General features: G+C 32.7%; 1 protein-coding gene across 3 annotated transcripts in view; it reads right to left on the bottom strand.

The window, feature by feature from the left end:
- Positions 1 to 4,780: 4,780 nt before the first annotated feature.
- Positions 4,781 to 19,737, bottom strand: part of LOC144968699 (ras-related protein Rab-35-like) — a 17,770-nt gene continuing 2,813 nt past the window's right edge. Inside the window, exons 2-7 of one of the 3 annotated variants that reach the window (XM_078907296.1) lie at positions 16,454 to 16,504; positions 15,773 to 15,896; positions 14,438 to 14,562; positions 10,443 to 10,567; positions 7,580 to 7,760; positions 4,781 to 6,783 (exon numbers count right to left, since the gene is read on the bottom strand). In XM_078907296.1, the coding sequence (XP_078763422.1) occupies positions 7,623 to 7,760; positions 10,443 to 10,567; positions 14,438 to 14,562; positions 15,773 to 15,896; positions 16,454 to 16,504 (563 nt within the window). In that variant the 3' untranslated portion in view covers positions 4,781 to 6,783; positions 7,580 to 7,622. The remainder of the gene's footprint in view (positions 6,784 to 7,579; positions 7,761 to 10,442; positions 10,568 to 14,437; positions 14,563 to 15,772; positions 15,897 to 16,453; positions 16,505 to 19,737) is intronic. The other 2 variants (XM_078907297.1, XM_078907298.1) reach the window with 2 other exon arrangements.

The raw sequence follows: 19,737 nt of genomic DNA, 5'->3' as shown, positions 1-19,737 counted from the left end.
GATCGTACACCCAAGCGAACATCATAGGTATATGATTCAAGGGTGATGCCACTATGGGAGGTCAGGATCCCCACCCAGTATTCATGAATCAATAATATAACTGGGCAATTTCAGTTTTGATTAGGAATATGGAAGTAATCATATTTAGAGACAATGCATGCTACTTAAGGTTGGGCAAAATACAATGTCCCTGAATTTAAATCCTGTTTCTAGCACCTGCCAATGAGTCATTTGAAATTTTAACCCCATTGGGGCGGACGGCCCTGATCATTACTCTAACAAGATCTGGCACATTAAGACGCACCTGCCTCTCAAGAGTTATGGTTTCATTTATTGGAAACATTGTCACGTAACAATGACAAACTGACCTGTCACAACTGATTGACTTTCATTAAGATGGAAATGATACACGAACGTAATTTATTGCAAAAGCAAAGAAAATGGTCAGTGTTTTATAGCCTATACGTGGTGATTCAAATATGTTTTGAGTGTCAAAGAAAATGGTATAGTAAAAAGTTCTAGAATTACAATTAAAGAACCCAAGAGAAAGTAAGACATGGAAATTGGGAACAAATAGGGATCAGATGTAGATTCCAAGAGCACACCACCAATGTATTTAGTTTGAGATCACCTTTAAGTCTCTTCCGGATACAAGAACAAAATCCAACAAAGAGGAATACACTCAAATGCTTACATTATACATTAAAAATAACAAATACAATAATACATAACAGAGAGATGATTTACAAGGAAAAAAATATCACCTCCCGAAACAATAACTATGCATTTGACTGTTTCCCTCCCAGCCAGGACTCTGACGAGGGCCAGGAAAAAAACAAGTAATTTCATTCCAAGACAAAGACAGAAAGCATGTTGGATAACAGATATAAGGGGATAGAAGACACAGTATGTACCTCCCTGCCCGCTATGGGAGGTCAGGATTCCCACCCAGGAGCTGCTGTGACACTTTTAGGTCATTTCATGCAGTGCAAAGGAAAACGATAAAAATTATATCTAGCATTTATGCAACAAAGAATGTGTGTGACAAAGAGACTGTGTTTTTAGGGGTTTTACAGCGCTAGCCACCCGTAAGAAGAAGGATGATTGGGGAACAATTGAGTAGGTGACTTTCAAAGCGTACTAAGTCCCATTTTTTGTCATTAATTTATTGACATGTGTCTTGTATGCCTCATAAAACAATACCCTGAGTGTTTTGAAACTCCAACTTTTCTCTGGTGATTCTATGGAGTCCAACTGATAGCTTGAGATTGTTAACTCATTTTCTATCAGGATGTGACTTAGGATGTTTTGAAAGTCAGCTACTCAGTTGCACCAAAATGGACAAGTTTAAATAGGAAAAAGAGGATTCCCTGACAATTCTATCAATGTGCCTATTTTGATAATACCTAAATGCCCCATCCAGGCACAAGCATAGGATCCTGCTGTGAAGGATACACTCAAATGTTGACAAAACACAATAAATTCAAAACAAAAACCATAATCTTACATATATAAGAGATAATTTACAATGAAAAACATATACATTTGACTACTTACCTCTCAACTAGACCAATTAAAAAAGCTACCAACGCAATCCAGAACAAAGACAGAGAGCAACAAAGAAAGAGAAAAAACAGATAAAGAGGGAATAAAAGACACAGCAAAAGTGACTTCTCTGCCAAACATGGAAAGTAAATTGCTTCCACTCAAACAAAGAGGAAGATATATCCTTTAGCTATTTTAGCTTTATTTAGCTTTAGCTATAATGTACATATAGGGATAGAAGAGACAGCAAGGCTGTGGGCTGATTAAAACTCCATCTGTCAAGAAGAGTTCTACATTTATCCTCTCTAGCTTGTGAAAGATCAATCTATGACTTTGTCAGATAACTTAGGGAAACTGAGGTAATTGGTCACTATCTTTCATGGAGCATTTGAATCACGAAAATATGTTTGCTTATTCAATTGTAAATGTTATTAAAGGTGCATACTAAACAGTGAGAAAAAAAATTCCTATAATAATTCTATTTGTTTTTAGTGGTTTAATTTAGTTAGTTTGTAAGGGTTTTACGATGCTTGCTACACATTTAGGTCATTCCAGCGCCAATAAAAAGACAGAAAATGGGATAGTTAAAAAGTATAGATTTATTAAAAGCACAAAAGAATAAATAAGACAAATGGAAATGGTTCAAATAGAGAACAGATGTAAGTTTAACTGCACCTGCAACACACAAGGGTCATTTAGGTGCCAAGAAAGTAATACGACAGGCTAGACGAAAGGGGGATCAGAAGTAAATGATAGAAGAAACATACATCTGTATCTTATAATCTGAGACAAAAATATGGCCTCACCTAGATCTTTGCTGAAAATGAATATATATACTTATGTACCATTACTAGCGCATAGAAAAATTGTAATAAAAGCATTGATAAGCACTGTAGATATGATTTATTTATAGTGAGATAGTATCAAAGGTGGTATTGTTATTACAAAATGGAATCTCAAAAATAAAACACGTCTTAATTTCTTAATGGATCTTATGGAAATTTTATTTCATATGAACAGTGTTTGTTGGTGTGACACGGTTGCTGAAAGACTAGTAAAATCTTTAAACGCTTACTTTTATTGAAAGCATAGGAATAGGAGCTAAGGAATTGCAAATAAGGAATAAACAAGTATTGGAACTTATTCCATCAAAAAAATGAGCACACAAAAAAAAAAAAAGTAAGTAAAAAGAAAATAATAACATAATTGATGAAGGGGATATCTGTTGGAAGTAAACAGGGGGAAAACAAAATTAAAAGCCATATCAAGCCAAATTGATAAGCTTAATTTTACATAACTACAACTGTAATAAGTAGGTGAAATGACTGGGTTTTTAGAGGGTCTTTAAAGTGAAAGATCATCTCTGAGTGACGATTCAAATAAAGCAGTGTTCACAAAGAGTAGTAACGGCTATGAGTGTCCGACTTCAATCATGGCTGGTTTGAGTAAAATCAAATCTTGATTGTTTACAGTTTTAAAAAATATTACCGTCACTTGTAATTTTTCACTATAAATCTGTCAACACAAAATTTAAAATAAATAAATTCATTGATCAATAATTTTTCAAGCTATCAGAATGACAAAAATCAAACAGAAAAGAAAAAAAACAAAAAGAGAGAGTTATTATGGCTATTTTAATTGCTCAACAAACGGTAATGTACTCCAAAATATTATCATACTGATGTAAACCGTTTTGTTAAATATCACAATATGCCTCTACATTATTCTAATTGAGTAAAATTTGCCATCTGATTGAATCAGACGTCATAATAATAATAATAATAATATGATACAAGATAACTTTTGAGTAGGACCATTAAAAATTTGTTAAATCATCACTGTCGTTTGAAGAAAACATTAAAAAGAAGAAGAAGAAAAAAGGATGTTATTCTAAACAAAAATTGAAAAGATTTATTTAGCAAAATAAAAAATATCAAATATATTATAAGTTTTTAATGAATTACATATTCTTTTAATTTTTAATATACTTTTCATTCCTTTTTGAAATGAAAAAAGAGGGGGTCAAATTCTTGCCAAATAGAAAACTTCTGAACCAGTCAGATAATTTTTTTTTAAATTACACAACAAAAGTAAGAATAAATAAATGCATGTACAAAATACACAGAGTAGACATCGGTAACTGGTCGTACATATGAAGATGACTGAGAGACATTAATTTACACTGATCTGCACTAACATTATGACCTTGCAAATACATAAACACATATTTCGTATGAAAACACCACTGTAATACTCATCAGACCAATGATTGTTTGCTTGTAATTCAAGGTCTCAAACAATCTATTTTAACTATATATAATAATAATAATAATAATAATAATAATAATAATAATAATAATAATAATAATAATAATAATAATAATAATAATAATAATAATAAATAATAATAATAATGATACTCTTATAGAGCGCACGGTATCCTCAACAGGTGGAAAATAGGTGACTAAAACAATTATCCAACAAAAATTTATCTGAAGCAATTAGCTACTCATCACAATTACACTTTTATTTTTTAATATTAGAAAGTGTTTTAAGAGAAAAAAAGGAGGGTGAAGTATAGAGAGAGAAAGAGAAAGAGAGAGAGAGAGAGAGAGAGAGAGAGAGAGAGAGAGAGAGAGAGAGAGAGAGAGAGAGAGAGAGAGAGAGAGAGAGGGGGGGGGAGAGGTGGGGAGGGGAGGGGGGATTGGCATATTAATGCCTACCTCCAACGTATATTGTTGCACGTCCTGCAGCTTTACTAGGAATTATACATTACATTGAAGATTGAGAACCTAAATTATTTTTTTAAGGCCATAAATTTCTAAAAACAATCTTTAAAAATCTAAAAAGTGGAAATAATTTCATCATTACCAGACAAGATTGTTTTGAAAATAAATACTTCTTAACTTATGTCAATTCATTTGTAGTGCAGAATGAAAACTATAGATTTCTTATAGAATGTTCTTTATGATGTTATAAGTGGTCCTGAAATACACCTTTTAAAGAAAATCACAATAGGATAATGAACATTCCCTCACTGCAATTCCCTCATTGCAGCTGTTGAGAATTATTATAAATATAAGTAGCGTAACAAAAGTAAAAATATGCCATTGGTTTGACATATAAGATGAATAAAAAATATCAGACCAAGCAAATATCCCCCCCCCCCCCCCCCCCCCACTTTAACCACTTTAAGCGCTCAATGTTAACAGTCACCACTTTTTCACGATGCTGTTTTATGTTGTATTTTTTTTATTTTTAAGGATTTTGTGGTGCTTGCGGCACATTTAGGTCATATCAGCGCCAGTAAAAAGAAGAAAATGGAATATTCTAGATTTACAATAACAGCACCCAAGAAAAATTAAAACAAAGGGGAATTGGTTCAAATAGGGAACAGATGTAGATTCCAAGAGCATACCATCAATGTACTTAGTTTGAGATCACCTTAAAGTCTCATCCAGACAACAGCACAGGACCCACTAAGAGGAACACACTCAAATGTTTACAGAATACATAACTAATAATCCATAACAGAGAGATGATTTACAAGGAAAAAATATCAACTCCCAAAACTATAAATATATATTTGATTGTTTCCCTCCCAGTCAAGGACTCCAGCAAGGGTTGGGACAAAACTAAGTAATCTCATTCCAAGACAAAAGACAGAAAACAACTCGGAAAGCAGATATAAGGGAATAGAAGATACAGCGTGACCTCCTGCGCACTATCGGAGGTCAAAGGACCCCGCCCAGTTATTACAATGACTTATATATCAGCAAATATTTATTCTTTAAAAAGATGGCATGTCACTATGCAAACAAAACAAAATAACAAAATCATATGATCATCATTAGCAATGATGAATAGTTTTGCTTTACCACCAATACCCATTCAAGCATTAACAAAGCTGCCAAGTATTCCATAATAAACAAAACTGCTCTGTAATTTTACCTGGAGGTCAATATCTCTATTCATTAATGGTTCTAAAATTTGGAAGTAAATATAGTGCTGCTTAATAGATAGGGAGATGAATTTGAATAAAATGTTCTTAATCATTCATTTTTATCTATACCAATTTAAAGATTTTCTCTTTCTATAAAGCTTGCATGGCATATATAAGACAGTATACTTTCTTTAACAAAGAATGAAACTGTTGTGTCATCAATTATTGCTGTTTTTGTTTTGTGGTCTCATAGATTATAAACCCATATCAAAACAACCATGGCATTTGCAAAAATAAAATTATGAATCACAAAATCTTATAAGAATTCGATTTGCTTTTTAAATATCAAAACGAATGTACTAGCATTGCCCCTAAAAACTATAGATAGCATGAGCTTGGCTAAGAAGCTCACAACATTGCCATCCGGAAGTATAGATAGAATCAAGTTGACATCAATCTGTTATTGTTTTTGGCCATCCACCTTTATGAGTAATTCTCACTAAACTGTATTAACAAGACTATAGGCCCGAGTGACGTGAATATCACTCTATCTATACCTGTATGCAAATTTTCAAAACCTTACAATATACAACCAAAAGAAGCCTTTCCTGCTGACATATTTGAGTGTTTGCTCCTTTATTATTTGATTCAAGAAAAAAAAAAAAAAGAAGAAAGAGAGGAAAAGAAGAACTAATTTAAATAGCGAACAAGAGAAATCAATCAGGGGATCAGATCTGGAATAAAATATAAATCCCATCCAGACACAAGATCTCCACCAAAAGCTTTTTCTTCTCTAAACTTCGTGTTTTGAAAGCTTGGCAGCTATAGATCAAATTAGATGGGTATCTCTGCATGATAAAATATAAATATATTACACTTACAGACATTTCTTTTCTTTATCTATCAAAAATACAACATCTAGTACTCCACCACATAATGACAAAACACATTTTTTGTTATTTTGGTGGGAAAATTGTTATCATAAATCAAGAGATTATTATGACCTCTAGCTTGAAAAGAAAGCCTCAAAGCTGAGATTTCCCACTAAACTTTTTTTTTAAAAGGGTGTTCTCTCAATGTATGGCAGTATTTGTCAAAATATTGCAACATTCTATGGAATTTTAAAAATTTGTAACAAACAAGCTAGCTTATATAAGAAAAGGCTAACAGCATTTCTTCTTTTTAATTCCTCCACTGTTGTTCCCTACACGTATTGTTTGAGTTGGCCCCTTGCGAACTTCATCCTGCAATCTACGCTTGGATTCCAAAACTTGCTTGGTGATGGCATTAAACATCTGGAAATGGGAGGGGTCAAAATATGTCAGTAACAACATCAATATTTTATACAAAGGAGTCTTGGATGACATATGTAGCAAATCTTATTTTCTACACAATAAAAGAATATTTCGGATACAGGAAACGAACTGTTGTGAGCAATGTAAAAATGTGATATTTACATTTTCAACAAAAAAAAAAATAAGTAAGAAAGAAATTTCAGCTGGTCTCCAAACTGCACTTAATTCAAAATTTAGTAAGCATTAAATAGTTTATTTCTTTTTTCTTTTTTTTTGTGAATGGATTTGAATTTGTTATAATTATGAAGACAAATATTCAACACAAATGTATTTTAATAAGTGAAACCAATCATAAAGAGAGGTTAGAAGGAAAAAAAGTAAGGATAAAGCTGAAATATAAATTAAAACTTTGAATTATAAAAACAGAACAATTAACGGTGTGCAAATAAAATGTTCATTTCAAAACCAACTTTTTTTTTTTAAATGAAATAACAGAGAAGCAAGTATAATAATAAAAAAAAGTATAATGAAATTACTTTGGACAAGTAAAAAAAGAATATTGTTTATAGATCAGATCAACAATCTCCTATTCACTCAATAATATGTTTTATGAAACATCAGTTTTAACATCGATTTCAAAACTAAGTCAACCCCTTCAAGATACAACACAGTATGGCCTATAGCACTAATACAAAAATTATGTTGCATAATGAAAAGTGAAAAATTGCCAAAACAATGCTCAACGACCCTCAAGACGGAAGGTTGGTAATTTTTTTTAAAATGATTAGAATCATACATTTAATAGTAATACATTGTAATCCTAGGTAAAGGCAGGGCTGCTAGCAGCATTTTTTCTTCTTTCCCGAACGATTCCCTGAGCCTCCAAGAGAGATTGTGTTGCTATCATTTGATTTCTGTGCAGCAGCTTGTTGTTTCTTCTTGGTGTCCAGCACCAACTTTGTTATAGCCACAAACATCTGAGGGAGGGAATGGAATTGAGATAGAAGAAAAGGGGAGGAGGTGGAGGAAATGGATCATGGGATGCAAATCATGTTTTAAAAAAATAAAACAAACAATAACAAGAAAAAAAAACAAAAAAAACAAGCAAAAAAGTAATGTTTAAAAAGGTGACAGCAGATATCCAACAACACTCCAGATTTTTTGATTTTTTTTTCATATTGAGAAATTTGGAATGTTAAAAAAAAAAAGCAGTAGATTCCCCCTGAGTGCCCAAGTGATCAAAGACAAAACAAAACAAACAAAAAAAAGGATATTGTAATGTGGAAAGTCGAACTATAAAACCATGCTATTTTTCACATATAATAAAAAAGAATGTGTCTAATTTAAATGAAAAATGGGCACTAAAGCGGAAACTGACATAATCAGAAAACAATGCATGGACTGAATACGTGAATTTCTCCTATCAAAGGAATGCATTTTCTTTCAGGTTTTAATCCTCAAACATTAGTCCTAATGATAAACAAAATAACCTGGTCCAAATATAAGTGGTGTTTCAGTCATGTGGCCATAGTTTTTTAAAAATGTAAGACCATAAAGTTTTGTTTATTTTTAGTTTTACAGTGCTTGCCACGCGTCTACACCATTTCAGCACCAGCAGAAGAGAGATGATGGAAATCAAAAATTTTATAAGTAGAGTTAATCTGTGCTAACAAGAGTCTGAAAAGAGGCAAGACAAAGAAGACTAGATCAAGCCCAACCATTTCCTTATAGAGACAGGGTAACAATCAGTTGAATGATCATGTACAAATTCGCCATGCACCAGAAAAGAGAATATTCAAGCAAAGCTCTTACTGATAGTTTTAAGGGGATAGTTCATAAGTAGTTTGTAACACCACATCAGAAAATTGACCAACTTTTATAGAACAAATTTGAAACCTTTTGCTAATATGCATGTAGAAGCTATCTGAACTTTGGATATCAGAATATTGCTACCACCTTCATGACAGACTAAAAAAATACAACAAAGAATTTAGTCCTCCAGTATCCCCTTTATTCACCAAAACTATACCCCTTCCAATTGTTCCTCTTCGCAAGACTGGCATTGACAGGACATTTTACACACCCTTGAAGAGTTGAAAGTCACGGAATGTCTCGAAGACCATCCTCAATTAGGTCTCTCTCTCTCTCTCTCTGCTTCCAAAGGCACAAACAATGTTGAAACTTTTGTAAAGGGACTACTTTCGAGGAAGTTAAAGAATAATACCCAAGATCTGCCATTTACATTTTATGGAATGAAATCAAGTAATTGCAGTGATATTTTTACAAATGTATGGACTTCAAATTAATGTTCCATGTTTTGGACAGAACTAAAAAATAAAATCTGTGAAAAATGCATTCCTTTTCAATAATAGATTTTAAATAGACTTCACACTGAACAGAGATGCCAGTCAACTGGCATCTCTGTTCCGCGTGAAGTCTATTTAAAATTGAATTATGTATATTTTTCTTAAATCTACGCCGGAAATGAGGCATCCCTGAACAAGGTACTTAAAATATAAACAAGATTAACATTTTTTTAAAATAAAAAAACAACATCATGAAAGCATAATATAACAAATCATAATGAAGAGAATGAATTAAACTTAGAGATTGCAAACAAAGCAAATAAGCTAGAAGACACTGAGTCCTACAATGAAGAACTTTTTACTTCCGAAAGATTTATTAATGAATTGGAATTAAATTTACTATTATAACAAAAAGGTATGGTCCTTGTTATAATATGTGTCACATACAATTTAATTTTTATTTTCATAGATAAAAAATTCTTGCCTGATAGCTCTAGTACAATATAAAAAAATAAAAACCTGAAGACAAAAGTTAGAATTTAAAAAGAAATATGTTTTGCTTTTTTTTTTTTTTTTGTGTGTGTGAACTGGTAAAATTTATATTCAATTTCTTTCGTTAAATGTTGGCAATTTGGTCAAAACATATTTAATGTGTAGAATTAAACCACTCCAATTAAATCTCCCAAAGATTGGCCTCTTCAAAAGTCTTGAGCAAACACAAGATGCTCATAAAAGCCACAACCTTGGTGGCAAGACGTATTTGAGGGTTGTTGAAAAACTAGGGAATGAGGGAGCTATAAAGGAAGGTTAAAAATGACCTGGATAGAAAAGATCAATAAAGTTGAAATCATAAAAGCATTTGGGAATGGAATTTTTAAAAATCATGTTTAATAATGGAAAAAAAGAAAATCTTTGAAGTTAAATTTTAAAATATCACGAACCGGTTTCTGGTTTTTATAAGTATTAATCATTGACTTGATGCACATTACACCTCATAATATTTTGAATTTTTAACTACATAAATATTTTGGTGAGATTTGAAACAAACACTATTTAGAATTGTATGTTGAGCTGTGATCAAATCCAGAATTTAAAAAAAATAATAATAAATTATATTAGGATAGAAAAGTGCTAAAAAAATAATCTTTAAATATTTTTTTTTAAAATTAACAAAAAATCATAGGAACACACAGCAGTAACCAAAAAATTTGAAACTGAATAAAAAACAAAAAACAAAAGCCCAATAGCATGCAACTAAGAAATACATATAATCAATGGGTTGAGAGTGGGGAATGGATGGGGGGACTGTGTGGTAAGAGAGGCGAATTAACTTTTCTAAAAATTGTACAATACCTCTTCTACATTCTTGTTTTCTTTGGCGCTGGTTTCAAACAACTGGATTTGCATTCGGTCTGCAAATCTTTGAGCATCTTCTGTTAGAACTACTTTCCTCCCAGGATCATCATCTTTGTTTCCAACTTCGAAAAAAGAGAGAGAAGAATAATCATAAAATTACAAACTTGCCAATAGCAGCATCTTACCAGAGATTCTGGATTTTTATTTTTTTTTTTTTTAATTTGATAAAAAGAAATAAATTACTTTAAAATGCTTTTAGAAGCAGTGTTAACCTAGCAACTTACAAGTGAAAATAAAAAGCCTGCAGCCGTCATACATATGATGCAAGTAAGATATTTTACAAAAATTAATGTACTTATTAAAACCTATGTAATTTTTCAGGAAAATGAGCTTAACAATTTAATTTCCATAATTATTTTGAAACATGAACGCATATTTGCCATACCAGCGTTGTGAAACGTAATTCCCAGATTGTGATGTGATCAGTCAATTCCCCTTTTGCTTTAATACTGCGCATAGCCTTTATTATTCTACCCATGGTTCAATTGATTTTCTTATGTCTTAAATAGTGGTTTGATCCCATGTATTTTGAATTAACTCTTTCAACTCTGCTCCTGTGTAAAAATAAATGTGATTCCTGCTTAGTATTGAAAATTATGTAACATATTTAGAAGAAAAACTAATTCCAGACTTTATACCAATCAGTCATTTCTTTGTCAACAAGATGGGAACCAGCTAGAAACACTAACTACTAAAAGTAAGACGCAAGTCTTATACTTGTTACTTGTAAAATTTTAATTTGTTTCTGATTTCTGCTTCATTTTGAAGCATCATCATAATTTTTTCAGATTTCATTTTATTTTATTGCACCTTGTGCTGTAAGGATTTTTTTTCTGACCCCCTATCCACTCTGCACAGATTGAGTAGCTGGTTCTATTTACAGCAATTGACTATTGTATGCAACAGAAACATGGATAAATTCCGACTCTTGCAGAGGCTCCTACCCCCAATAGCCCCAAAGAGGAATTAGAATACATAAAAAGCTGAATTTGAGATCAAAATGCGGAATCAACTCATCAGAATTGACTATGACATGCTTTGCAGCAGATAATGTAATAGACAATCCAAAAGTACTCAAATACAATACAATATAAAATTTGTAAAAATGTACAGATTGTTTAAAAACTAGAAAAAGGTCAAATAATAATAGAGGATACAGGCCCTGTCAGTCTCAGAGCAAAGCATTGAATGGATGGATATTTAACCTTGTCACAGCCCCCCCCCCCCCCCCCCCCCCCCCCTAAAAAACACCTAATCTAACTGATGCACGGCCAAAATTGAAATGGGAAAGTAGTCGACCAATTGAAGTCAACTTATATTACCTAGGCCATTGACCTCACATATTGGAACCAACATAATAATTGACCCTCCCCTTAAAAATAATATAATCTGACATCAACTGCACACTATGAAGGGACTTATCAGACACACAAAATGTGTGTTGCATGACCATATAGGATGATGACGAAATAGGCCATATCTCACACTTTTTTAAAACATTTACTTTACTAGACATTTTTTAAAAATGTTTGCCTTGAATGCTGAATCACGGAATGTAGAACAATTAAGCACAGGGTATATCAATATTTACTGAACAGGATGATTAAAATGACAATTATCATCATATTTCAGATAACGTTGGAAAACACATGGGCTTACTAATCTCCTCATCAGTTTCAACATATTATCAAGTTTAGATTAGTTTAATGACTGATAAAGGTAATAAATTCTAAGGAAGAAAAATAAAAACAAAATATACATTCATCCAAGAATATTAACAACATGATTATCAAACATTGTTCTCAAAGTTGCATGAATTCGAAACTTAACTAAATCTCAGGGGTGAGAATGACTGGTCACAAAAAAGGAGGACATTTTTTAGTGCATAGATAGACTATAACCTATAAATTTGAATTTCATTAAAATTTCCTGAGATGCAATTCAAAAGGTGTCTCACAGCAATTTCTGACACCACTCGGATGAATTTCAAAGGTTGAAAGTAATATCAACTTAAAAATATCTATTTATAGACTGGTACGGTGTGTCATACAATGTCAACAGCCATCACCCACCCCCATTTTTCTCTTTAAAAAAAAAAAATACTCATTTGATTTGTTGGAATGATGTGGGTAATAGTGGTACCAGCGTTAGAGACTATGGTGGTAATTGTAAGTAGTACTCATGATAGGTAGGATGTTGTTCTGATGGTTTTAGTAGTGTTGATTTTATGGATGATGGTGTGGTGGTAGTTTTTAGTTATAGGGACGATGATGTTGTAGTGGTTGTAGTAGTGGTGGTAGGGATGATGATGTAGTGGTTGTAGTGGTAGTGGTGGTGGGAATGATGATGTAGTAGTGGTTGTAGTAGTAGTGGGGTGGTAGGGATGGTGATATGGGGTGGTCATAGCAGTGATTGTAGGGATGATGATTTTGTGGTGGTGGTTGTAGTAGTAGTAGTGGTGGTAGGGATGATAATGTGCTGGTGGTTGTAGCAGTGGTGGTGGTAGAGATGATGATGTGGTGGTGGTTGTAATAGTAGTGGTGGTAGGGATTCTGATGTGGTGGTGGTTGTAGTAGTAGTGGTGGTAGGGATGATGATGTGGTGGTAGTTGTTGTTAGGGATGATGATGTGGTGGTAGTTGTAGTAGTAGTGGTAGGGACGATGATGTGGTGGTGATTGTAGTAGTAATGGTGTTGGTTGTCGTAGTAGTGATGGTAGGAACAATGGTGTGGTGATGGTTGTATTAGTTGTGATAGGGATGATAATGTTGTGGAAGTTGTAGTGGTGAGTCTTTTTAATTCATTAAAATGATTTTTTTTAAAAGCGAAATTGTGATGGTGATGGGCGGAGATAAACCATTTAGGCGGAAAACCACCTTTAGACCGAAGATTCTCAGCCTGGAAATGTCTTAGATAAAGCGCAGACATCTTTCATAACCTGTCATCCAAACATGAAGCAATATTCCTTTAAAGAAGTGCCAAATAAATTTACTACATCAACCTAACTGGTAAAATAAATGAACAATAGCTACAGATTGTTTTCGGTTATTAATTGTCAGAATGAAGATTTATTTTGAACGTTCTTTGCGGGTTTTTTCAAAAAATATTTTAATTTCATAGAAGTAATAAATATACACATTTATATAAAGTAAAACATTTCTATAGATACACTCTGCTCAATATGCTTCCCAACTTTCATTTATACAACCAGCAGACTACATGGAATCAAAGATCCAGTTTATGTGGTAGATGCAGCGCTGCCAACTTTAAGCCAAAAAAGATTCCTCATCCCTTATCCTAACCTTTGTACAATTGGATACTTTTCCTCTAAAATTTTATGATTTTTGACATGAGAATTTAATCTCAATATTAAACTGCTTTTATTCTGTCCATCTTATATTTATATCTTAAGGTTTTTATAAATTATACACAATTTTCACTACCTACATCTTCACGTTGTTTGGGAACATTAGAAAGTGGTTTGTTTGATACCTTGTTTCCATTTTTGTTTTACTTTTAACGTTTTAAAGAATGTTAAAAATGAAATTTTTAAAATTCATGTCCACACAAACACTAGATTATTTCTAAATTTTCTAACAAGGGAGCATACTGCAGGTTTTTACATTTTCAAATTTACCCTTGGTCCCTGAATTTACTTTTCCTGACAATATTATACTTTTTCTTCTTATATTGAGGTCGGCAGCTCTGTCAATGTCATTTGTTTGACCTTGCTCCATTCACACCTGCATCAATCGGGGCAATTTGTGTTAAAATAATTATCAGCAGAGAAAACATTGATTGGGAGTATGAAACTATTGTCATTATTGCTCCAGTCATAGACTGGGAAAAAATATTAAGTTATAGGCAATATACTTGGTATTTAATAGTTCATAAATGCAGCAAATAAAAATAATACACTCTACAACGACTCACCCAATATCCTATTGACTACATCACAATTTTGGTCTATTTCATGCAACCATCTCTGAACATTGGCAAATGACTCTCCTGAGTTCACATCATATACGACTAATACACCATGGGTACCCCTGTAATATCTGTTACACATATAAAATAAACAATTAATAAACAGACCTTGAGACTGACTCTATGAAGGCTTAGCCATTTTTCTCTTTGATAACTTTACTTTAGGACAAAAAAATAACTGACTTAAATAAAAAATTAAAGCTAAGACTGACACTATCCAAAATATGTTTAACTCTCATATGAATGGAAAATCGAAACAAAATTGTTCCATTTTCAATCACGGTGAACTCGAGAGAGTTAAGGTCATAGCACTAATTTGGAGTGGACTTTTGTTTTCAGAATCATTCAGTAAAGGTTTATGTTTTTAAGGGTGTGTTTGCGACTCACTTAGGTCATTTCAACAACAGTTAAAGGGAAGAAAATGTGATAGTCAAAAAATTCTAGATTTACAATTGAAAGCAAACGAGAGAAAAGTAAGACAAAGAGCATGCTATCTGTGTACTTAGTTTGAGATCACCTAAAAGTCTCTTCCAGACACAAACACAGTTTCCCACTAAGATGAATACACTCAAATATTTACAAACCATTATATATTCAAAACAAAAAAGTAACAGAACAAAACTATGACTATACATTTGACTATTTTCCTCCTGACAAGAGCAGGACAAAGCCAGGTAATCCCATTCCAAGACAAAGACAGAAAACCGACACAGGGGGATAGAAGACACAGCAAGCGCAAATCACAGCAGCATAAATAGTGCCAACTACAACTATCTAAAATTAAAATGATTCCAGGAGTAATCTCCCCTAAACTTCAGAGTATTAGCAGCCATTAATCAGTCTTGATAGATATTGAACATATTGTAGGTGGCGTGTGTAACTTCGAAGAAAAATCTTAACATTAACCATAGGATTTCCAATCCTTTTTTGTAATTCAGGAAAAGCAATGTTCCCTGAGAAAGACCTGATCTAATAAGTATTTGATATGATTTTAATTTGACTTCTTACCTGCTATGGAGTTAGAATAATATTAAGGCAATCATTTGGGAAAGCTGCATTGTGGAAAATGGAAATTAAATCTCTCGAGTTCTCATATAACCATGATTTATCATCAATAAACAATCCGCAATTTTATGGCATTTTAAAAACCAGAGATACATATTTACTACTTTTTCAACCTAGGCGCCAAATTTACAACATAGCCTGCTTTTAAAAACATCCACACACACAAGCAATACATGAACATCAGTGAGAAGTAAAGGTGAAATACTTTAAACTTACGTTGATGTGATAGTTCTAAACCTCTCTTGCCCTGCTGTGTCCCAAATCTGTAACTTTACACGCTCTCCATTCACATCTATTGTTCTTATTTTGAAGTCAACACCAATAGTCGTGATATATGTACCTGTGTTATTTTTAAAAAATAAAAAATGTAATTAAAAACAATAAATTAATAAAATAAATAAAAAGATTATATAAATAATAATGTTTTAGAATTAGAAAGAACTTTCTTTTAAATAAGTATCCACTACACTGCACTGCACTTGATAAAATGACCAAGTCATTTAAACTGTCCCATCACTAAAGTGTTTTTGTTTTCTTTTAATCTAAGCTTCATCTTTATGGTAGGTACCAGTAGCTCAGTTGGTAGAACCTTCATTTTACAAGAAACACGATATATAGACAGATCCTGGATGCAGTTGTGGCTTTTCTAACCCTTTTGCTATTATTATCAACATTATTATTATTATTATTATTATTATTATTATTATTATTATTATTATTATTATTATTATTATTATTATTATTATTATTATTATTATTATTCATTGTCAAACTGGTTATCACTATCATTATTATAAGAAAATAAGAAGTGAAAAATTGATTAGGACTATAACTATAACCCTTCGATCAACGATCGAAAAATGGAAAGTTCTATAGTTATAATTATTGGCACCTTACCAGAAAACACATTATCTGCAAATCTAAGTAGCAAACTGCTCTTACCAACACCTGAAAAACACAATACAATGAAATAAAAAGATTAAAAACAGCATAAAAAGAGTTATGGTTATTTTTTTCTATGGGGGGAGGGGGCTAATATTATTCATTATATCACAAGCAGGCTTGATTTGTCTTTGGATTATACAGAATTTTCAACATTTTTAGGTCATTTCAGTCAGCCCAGTAAAAAGGACAAAGATGGGTTGGTTAAAATAAAATTTTTGATTTACAATTAAAAGCACCTGAAAAAAAAAGTAACGAAGGGTTTGTTTAAAAAAAGGGGGGGGGGGGGGGGGGGGGGGGGGGGGGGGGGGGGAAATGTATATTCCAAGAGCAATCTCTCAATGATCAATTATAGTATCGACAGGATCCAAATTTATATAAAAAAGGAAATGACTCTAGAATCTGATGCTACAAGATCATATAGTACAAAACAAAAAACATAACAGTCCAAAATAGTACTAGAGAGATGATTTTTTTTTTAAATAAATAACATCTCCCAAAACTAATACTTGTTCTTTTAACTGTTTCCTTCTCAGCTAAGGACTGTATCAGGGCCGTGGAAAAAACAAGTAAACTCAATCCAAGACCAAAAAAAAAGAAGAGAAAAAAAAATTAGAAAAGGATAACCTCTCTGCATCCTCAAATTTGAGGTCTAAAAAGGACCCCACCCCAACAAGCTGACTAGGCAAATTCAAATTAATTAAGAGCAATTAACTTTCCCCCCCCCCCCCCCCCCCCCCTTCTCTCCTCCTCTCTCTCTTCTCTCTCTCTCTCTCTCTCTCTCTCTCTCTCTCTCTCTCTCTCTCTCTCTCTCTCTCTCTCTCTCTCTCTCTCTCTCTCTCTCTCTCTCTCTCTCTCTCTCTCTCTCATATACTCAAAACACACAAACATACACACACACATGCATACACACTCGTTAAATAATCAACAGAGAGGTTCATTTACTCATTCATTCAATTGTAAGCACCAGGAAAATTAAAGCAAGTAAAGGAGCCTAGCTTGATAGGATTGAGAATCTTATACAAATAACAGGCCTTCCACAAGGGAAACAATCCAAGTATTAAAATATGGTGACTCCTGGCAATAAAAAAATCATTTTAAAAACATGAAAGCGCACAAATCCAAACGACTGCTTCCCTAGCTTCTTCACCAACATTATTTTCAGAATCAATAAATATAAAAATGAGGTTTTGCACATACAATGAGCACTTGAAGCTTTAAAATCTTATTTTGCTTTGGGCTTCCCCTGTGTGCAATTTACCTTAATCTGACCGTGAGATAAAGTCAAGGGGCTAACAATAGCATTGCAAAGGTAGAAATGGAGTTTCCCTTTGAGAAAAAGTAATAGGTTACCAGATTCGCGTCCTTTTGCCAAACTTAAACAGTCGTCGATGGACGTCAAAATGATCCCTCTTTCAATGGGTGAAAACAGGGTATACCCTCTTTAAAAACTAATTTTATAATTATATTTTTATGAAAATAGAACGATTCTAAGTCTAAGATATAGAAAAATAAATAAATAAGTCAAAAATTGAAGAAAAAAAAGCATTTTGACTATTGTCACTATTCAGATATAATGTCTGTTTTCTCAGTTCAGCTAGTTGTACCAAATCACCACACGCCATCACATTTGTCTACCATCTAGTTTCTGTTAATTGTTATTCCTAATTGAACACAATTTTTTTATTTCTTTTTAATCACTAACACTTATTGCTAATCATAACAGGAACCAAAAAAAAAACAAAAAAAACCCAGGACTAGGGCTGAGATGAATAAATGAACGAATCTCAGGTCAACAGATTACAAACAGCGAAGAGTAGGAGTTGGCAACTTGCATCTTGGATCAAAAGTATTCATGAAGGGAACAATAATCTAACATATATTCATAATTATTTAGTAAAAATGTTATATTAGAGTTTTGGCTACAATACTCATCTAATACACATAGAAATCAAATATTAAACATTAAGAAAGTATTATGTACATTTTGATCTCCTCGATGGAATATCAAACGCCAATCTGACATTAATCGAGGTGAAAAAGATTGACCTTTCTTATCTCATGACCTCCCATTCTGGTTGTTGCCTTGATCCAGTGTGTTTGAATATTTTTGATCCGGTGTTGTGTTGTCGAATGTCAAGTTTATGGTAAAAGTTACAATTGATTGCTAAGTTATTCCATCTCTCAGTCTTGTTAAAGAAAATAAGTTGTCTGCTGATTTATGTAGTACCAATTTGTAAAATGCTTGCTATAAAAAATTTAATGAAAATTTGATTTGGAGAATTTTTTGCCCCATTTTCCTTTTTGTTCAGAAGTATTCATAAATACGAGTAGGTAGTCTGCAACTTACTAAAGTATTCATCCATGTAGCCGGAAACTAGAATCTTGGGGGAAGTTGCGGCTCTACCCAGGGCTAAGCCTTACTTATAGAAGAAAAAAAATCAATAATCCTATTTACTAATCACAATAGTGAAAAAAAAAACCCAAAAAACTAGAACCAAGGGACCAGCTCTAATAGAATATTTTTAAAATCACCAACCCAACCCCACCCCCAGCCCCCTCATACCTAAAAATGCAAACTAATATTAATATCTTATAATTCTAGCTAATAAATATGGGGAAAAAAATTGAAATGTCTGTCTTTTACATATCGGGGGGGGGGAGGCCCATTGACCAATTTAGTTTAATTGCCCACTTTTTCTGCTTCCCGACCCCCAGGCATTTAGGCGATGACCACTGTAATAATAAAGTGAAAGTGATCAGTGGACATAGCTAGTGGAAAATTGCTCTCAGAAACTAAATTAAGACTCAAAAGGAAAATTACCACCCGAGCAAACAAGTGTTCTAATTTTATATGATTATCATTTAATTTTGACAAAAACAAACTGAATGTAATTTCTGAATAGCAAAGTTGTTACAGTTACAGTACAGGGGTCTGAAAAGGAAAGGGAAAAAAACATGACAATTTGATCGATGACAAAATTGCGACAAAGTAAAGAAATTTAGATCAGTTCCAGTTTGACTTTGACGGATAAAGATTTGAAAATAAAAAGAGTGTTTAAAGTTTGTCTTTCCTATTACTATTAGTATATTAGGATTAATTAAAGCAAGCCTGTCTAGAACTACCAATAATTTGTAGAAATACAAATTTTTGGCTCCAGCTACAGAAATACATTCACGTCTTTGACTTAATAAATCTTATTGAAAAGGAAAGTTTATTTCCTCAGAACCGATATTCA

Source organism: Berghia stephanieae, chromosome 3 (genome assembly GCF_034508935.2).
Source record: "Berghia stephanieae isolate SIO BIC M18660-M18661 chromosome 3, UCSD_Bste_1.3, whole genome shotgun sequence".
Taxonomy (NCBI): domain Eukaryota; kingdom Metazoa; phylum Mollusca; class Gastropoda; order Nudibranchia; family Aeolidiidae; genus Berghia; species Berghia stephanieae.
Note: the sequence above shows the minus strand (reverse complement) of the source record. Positions and strands in the feature narration are given on the sequence as shown.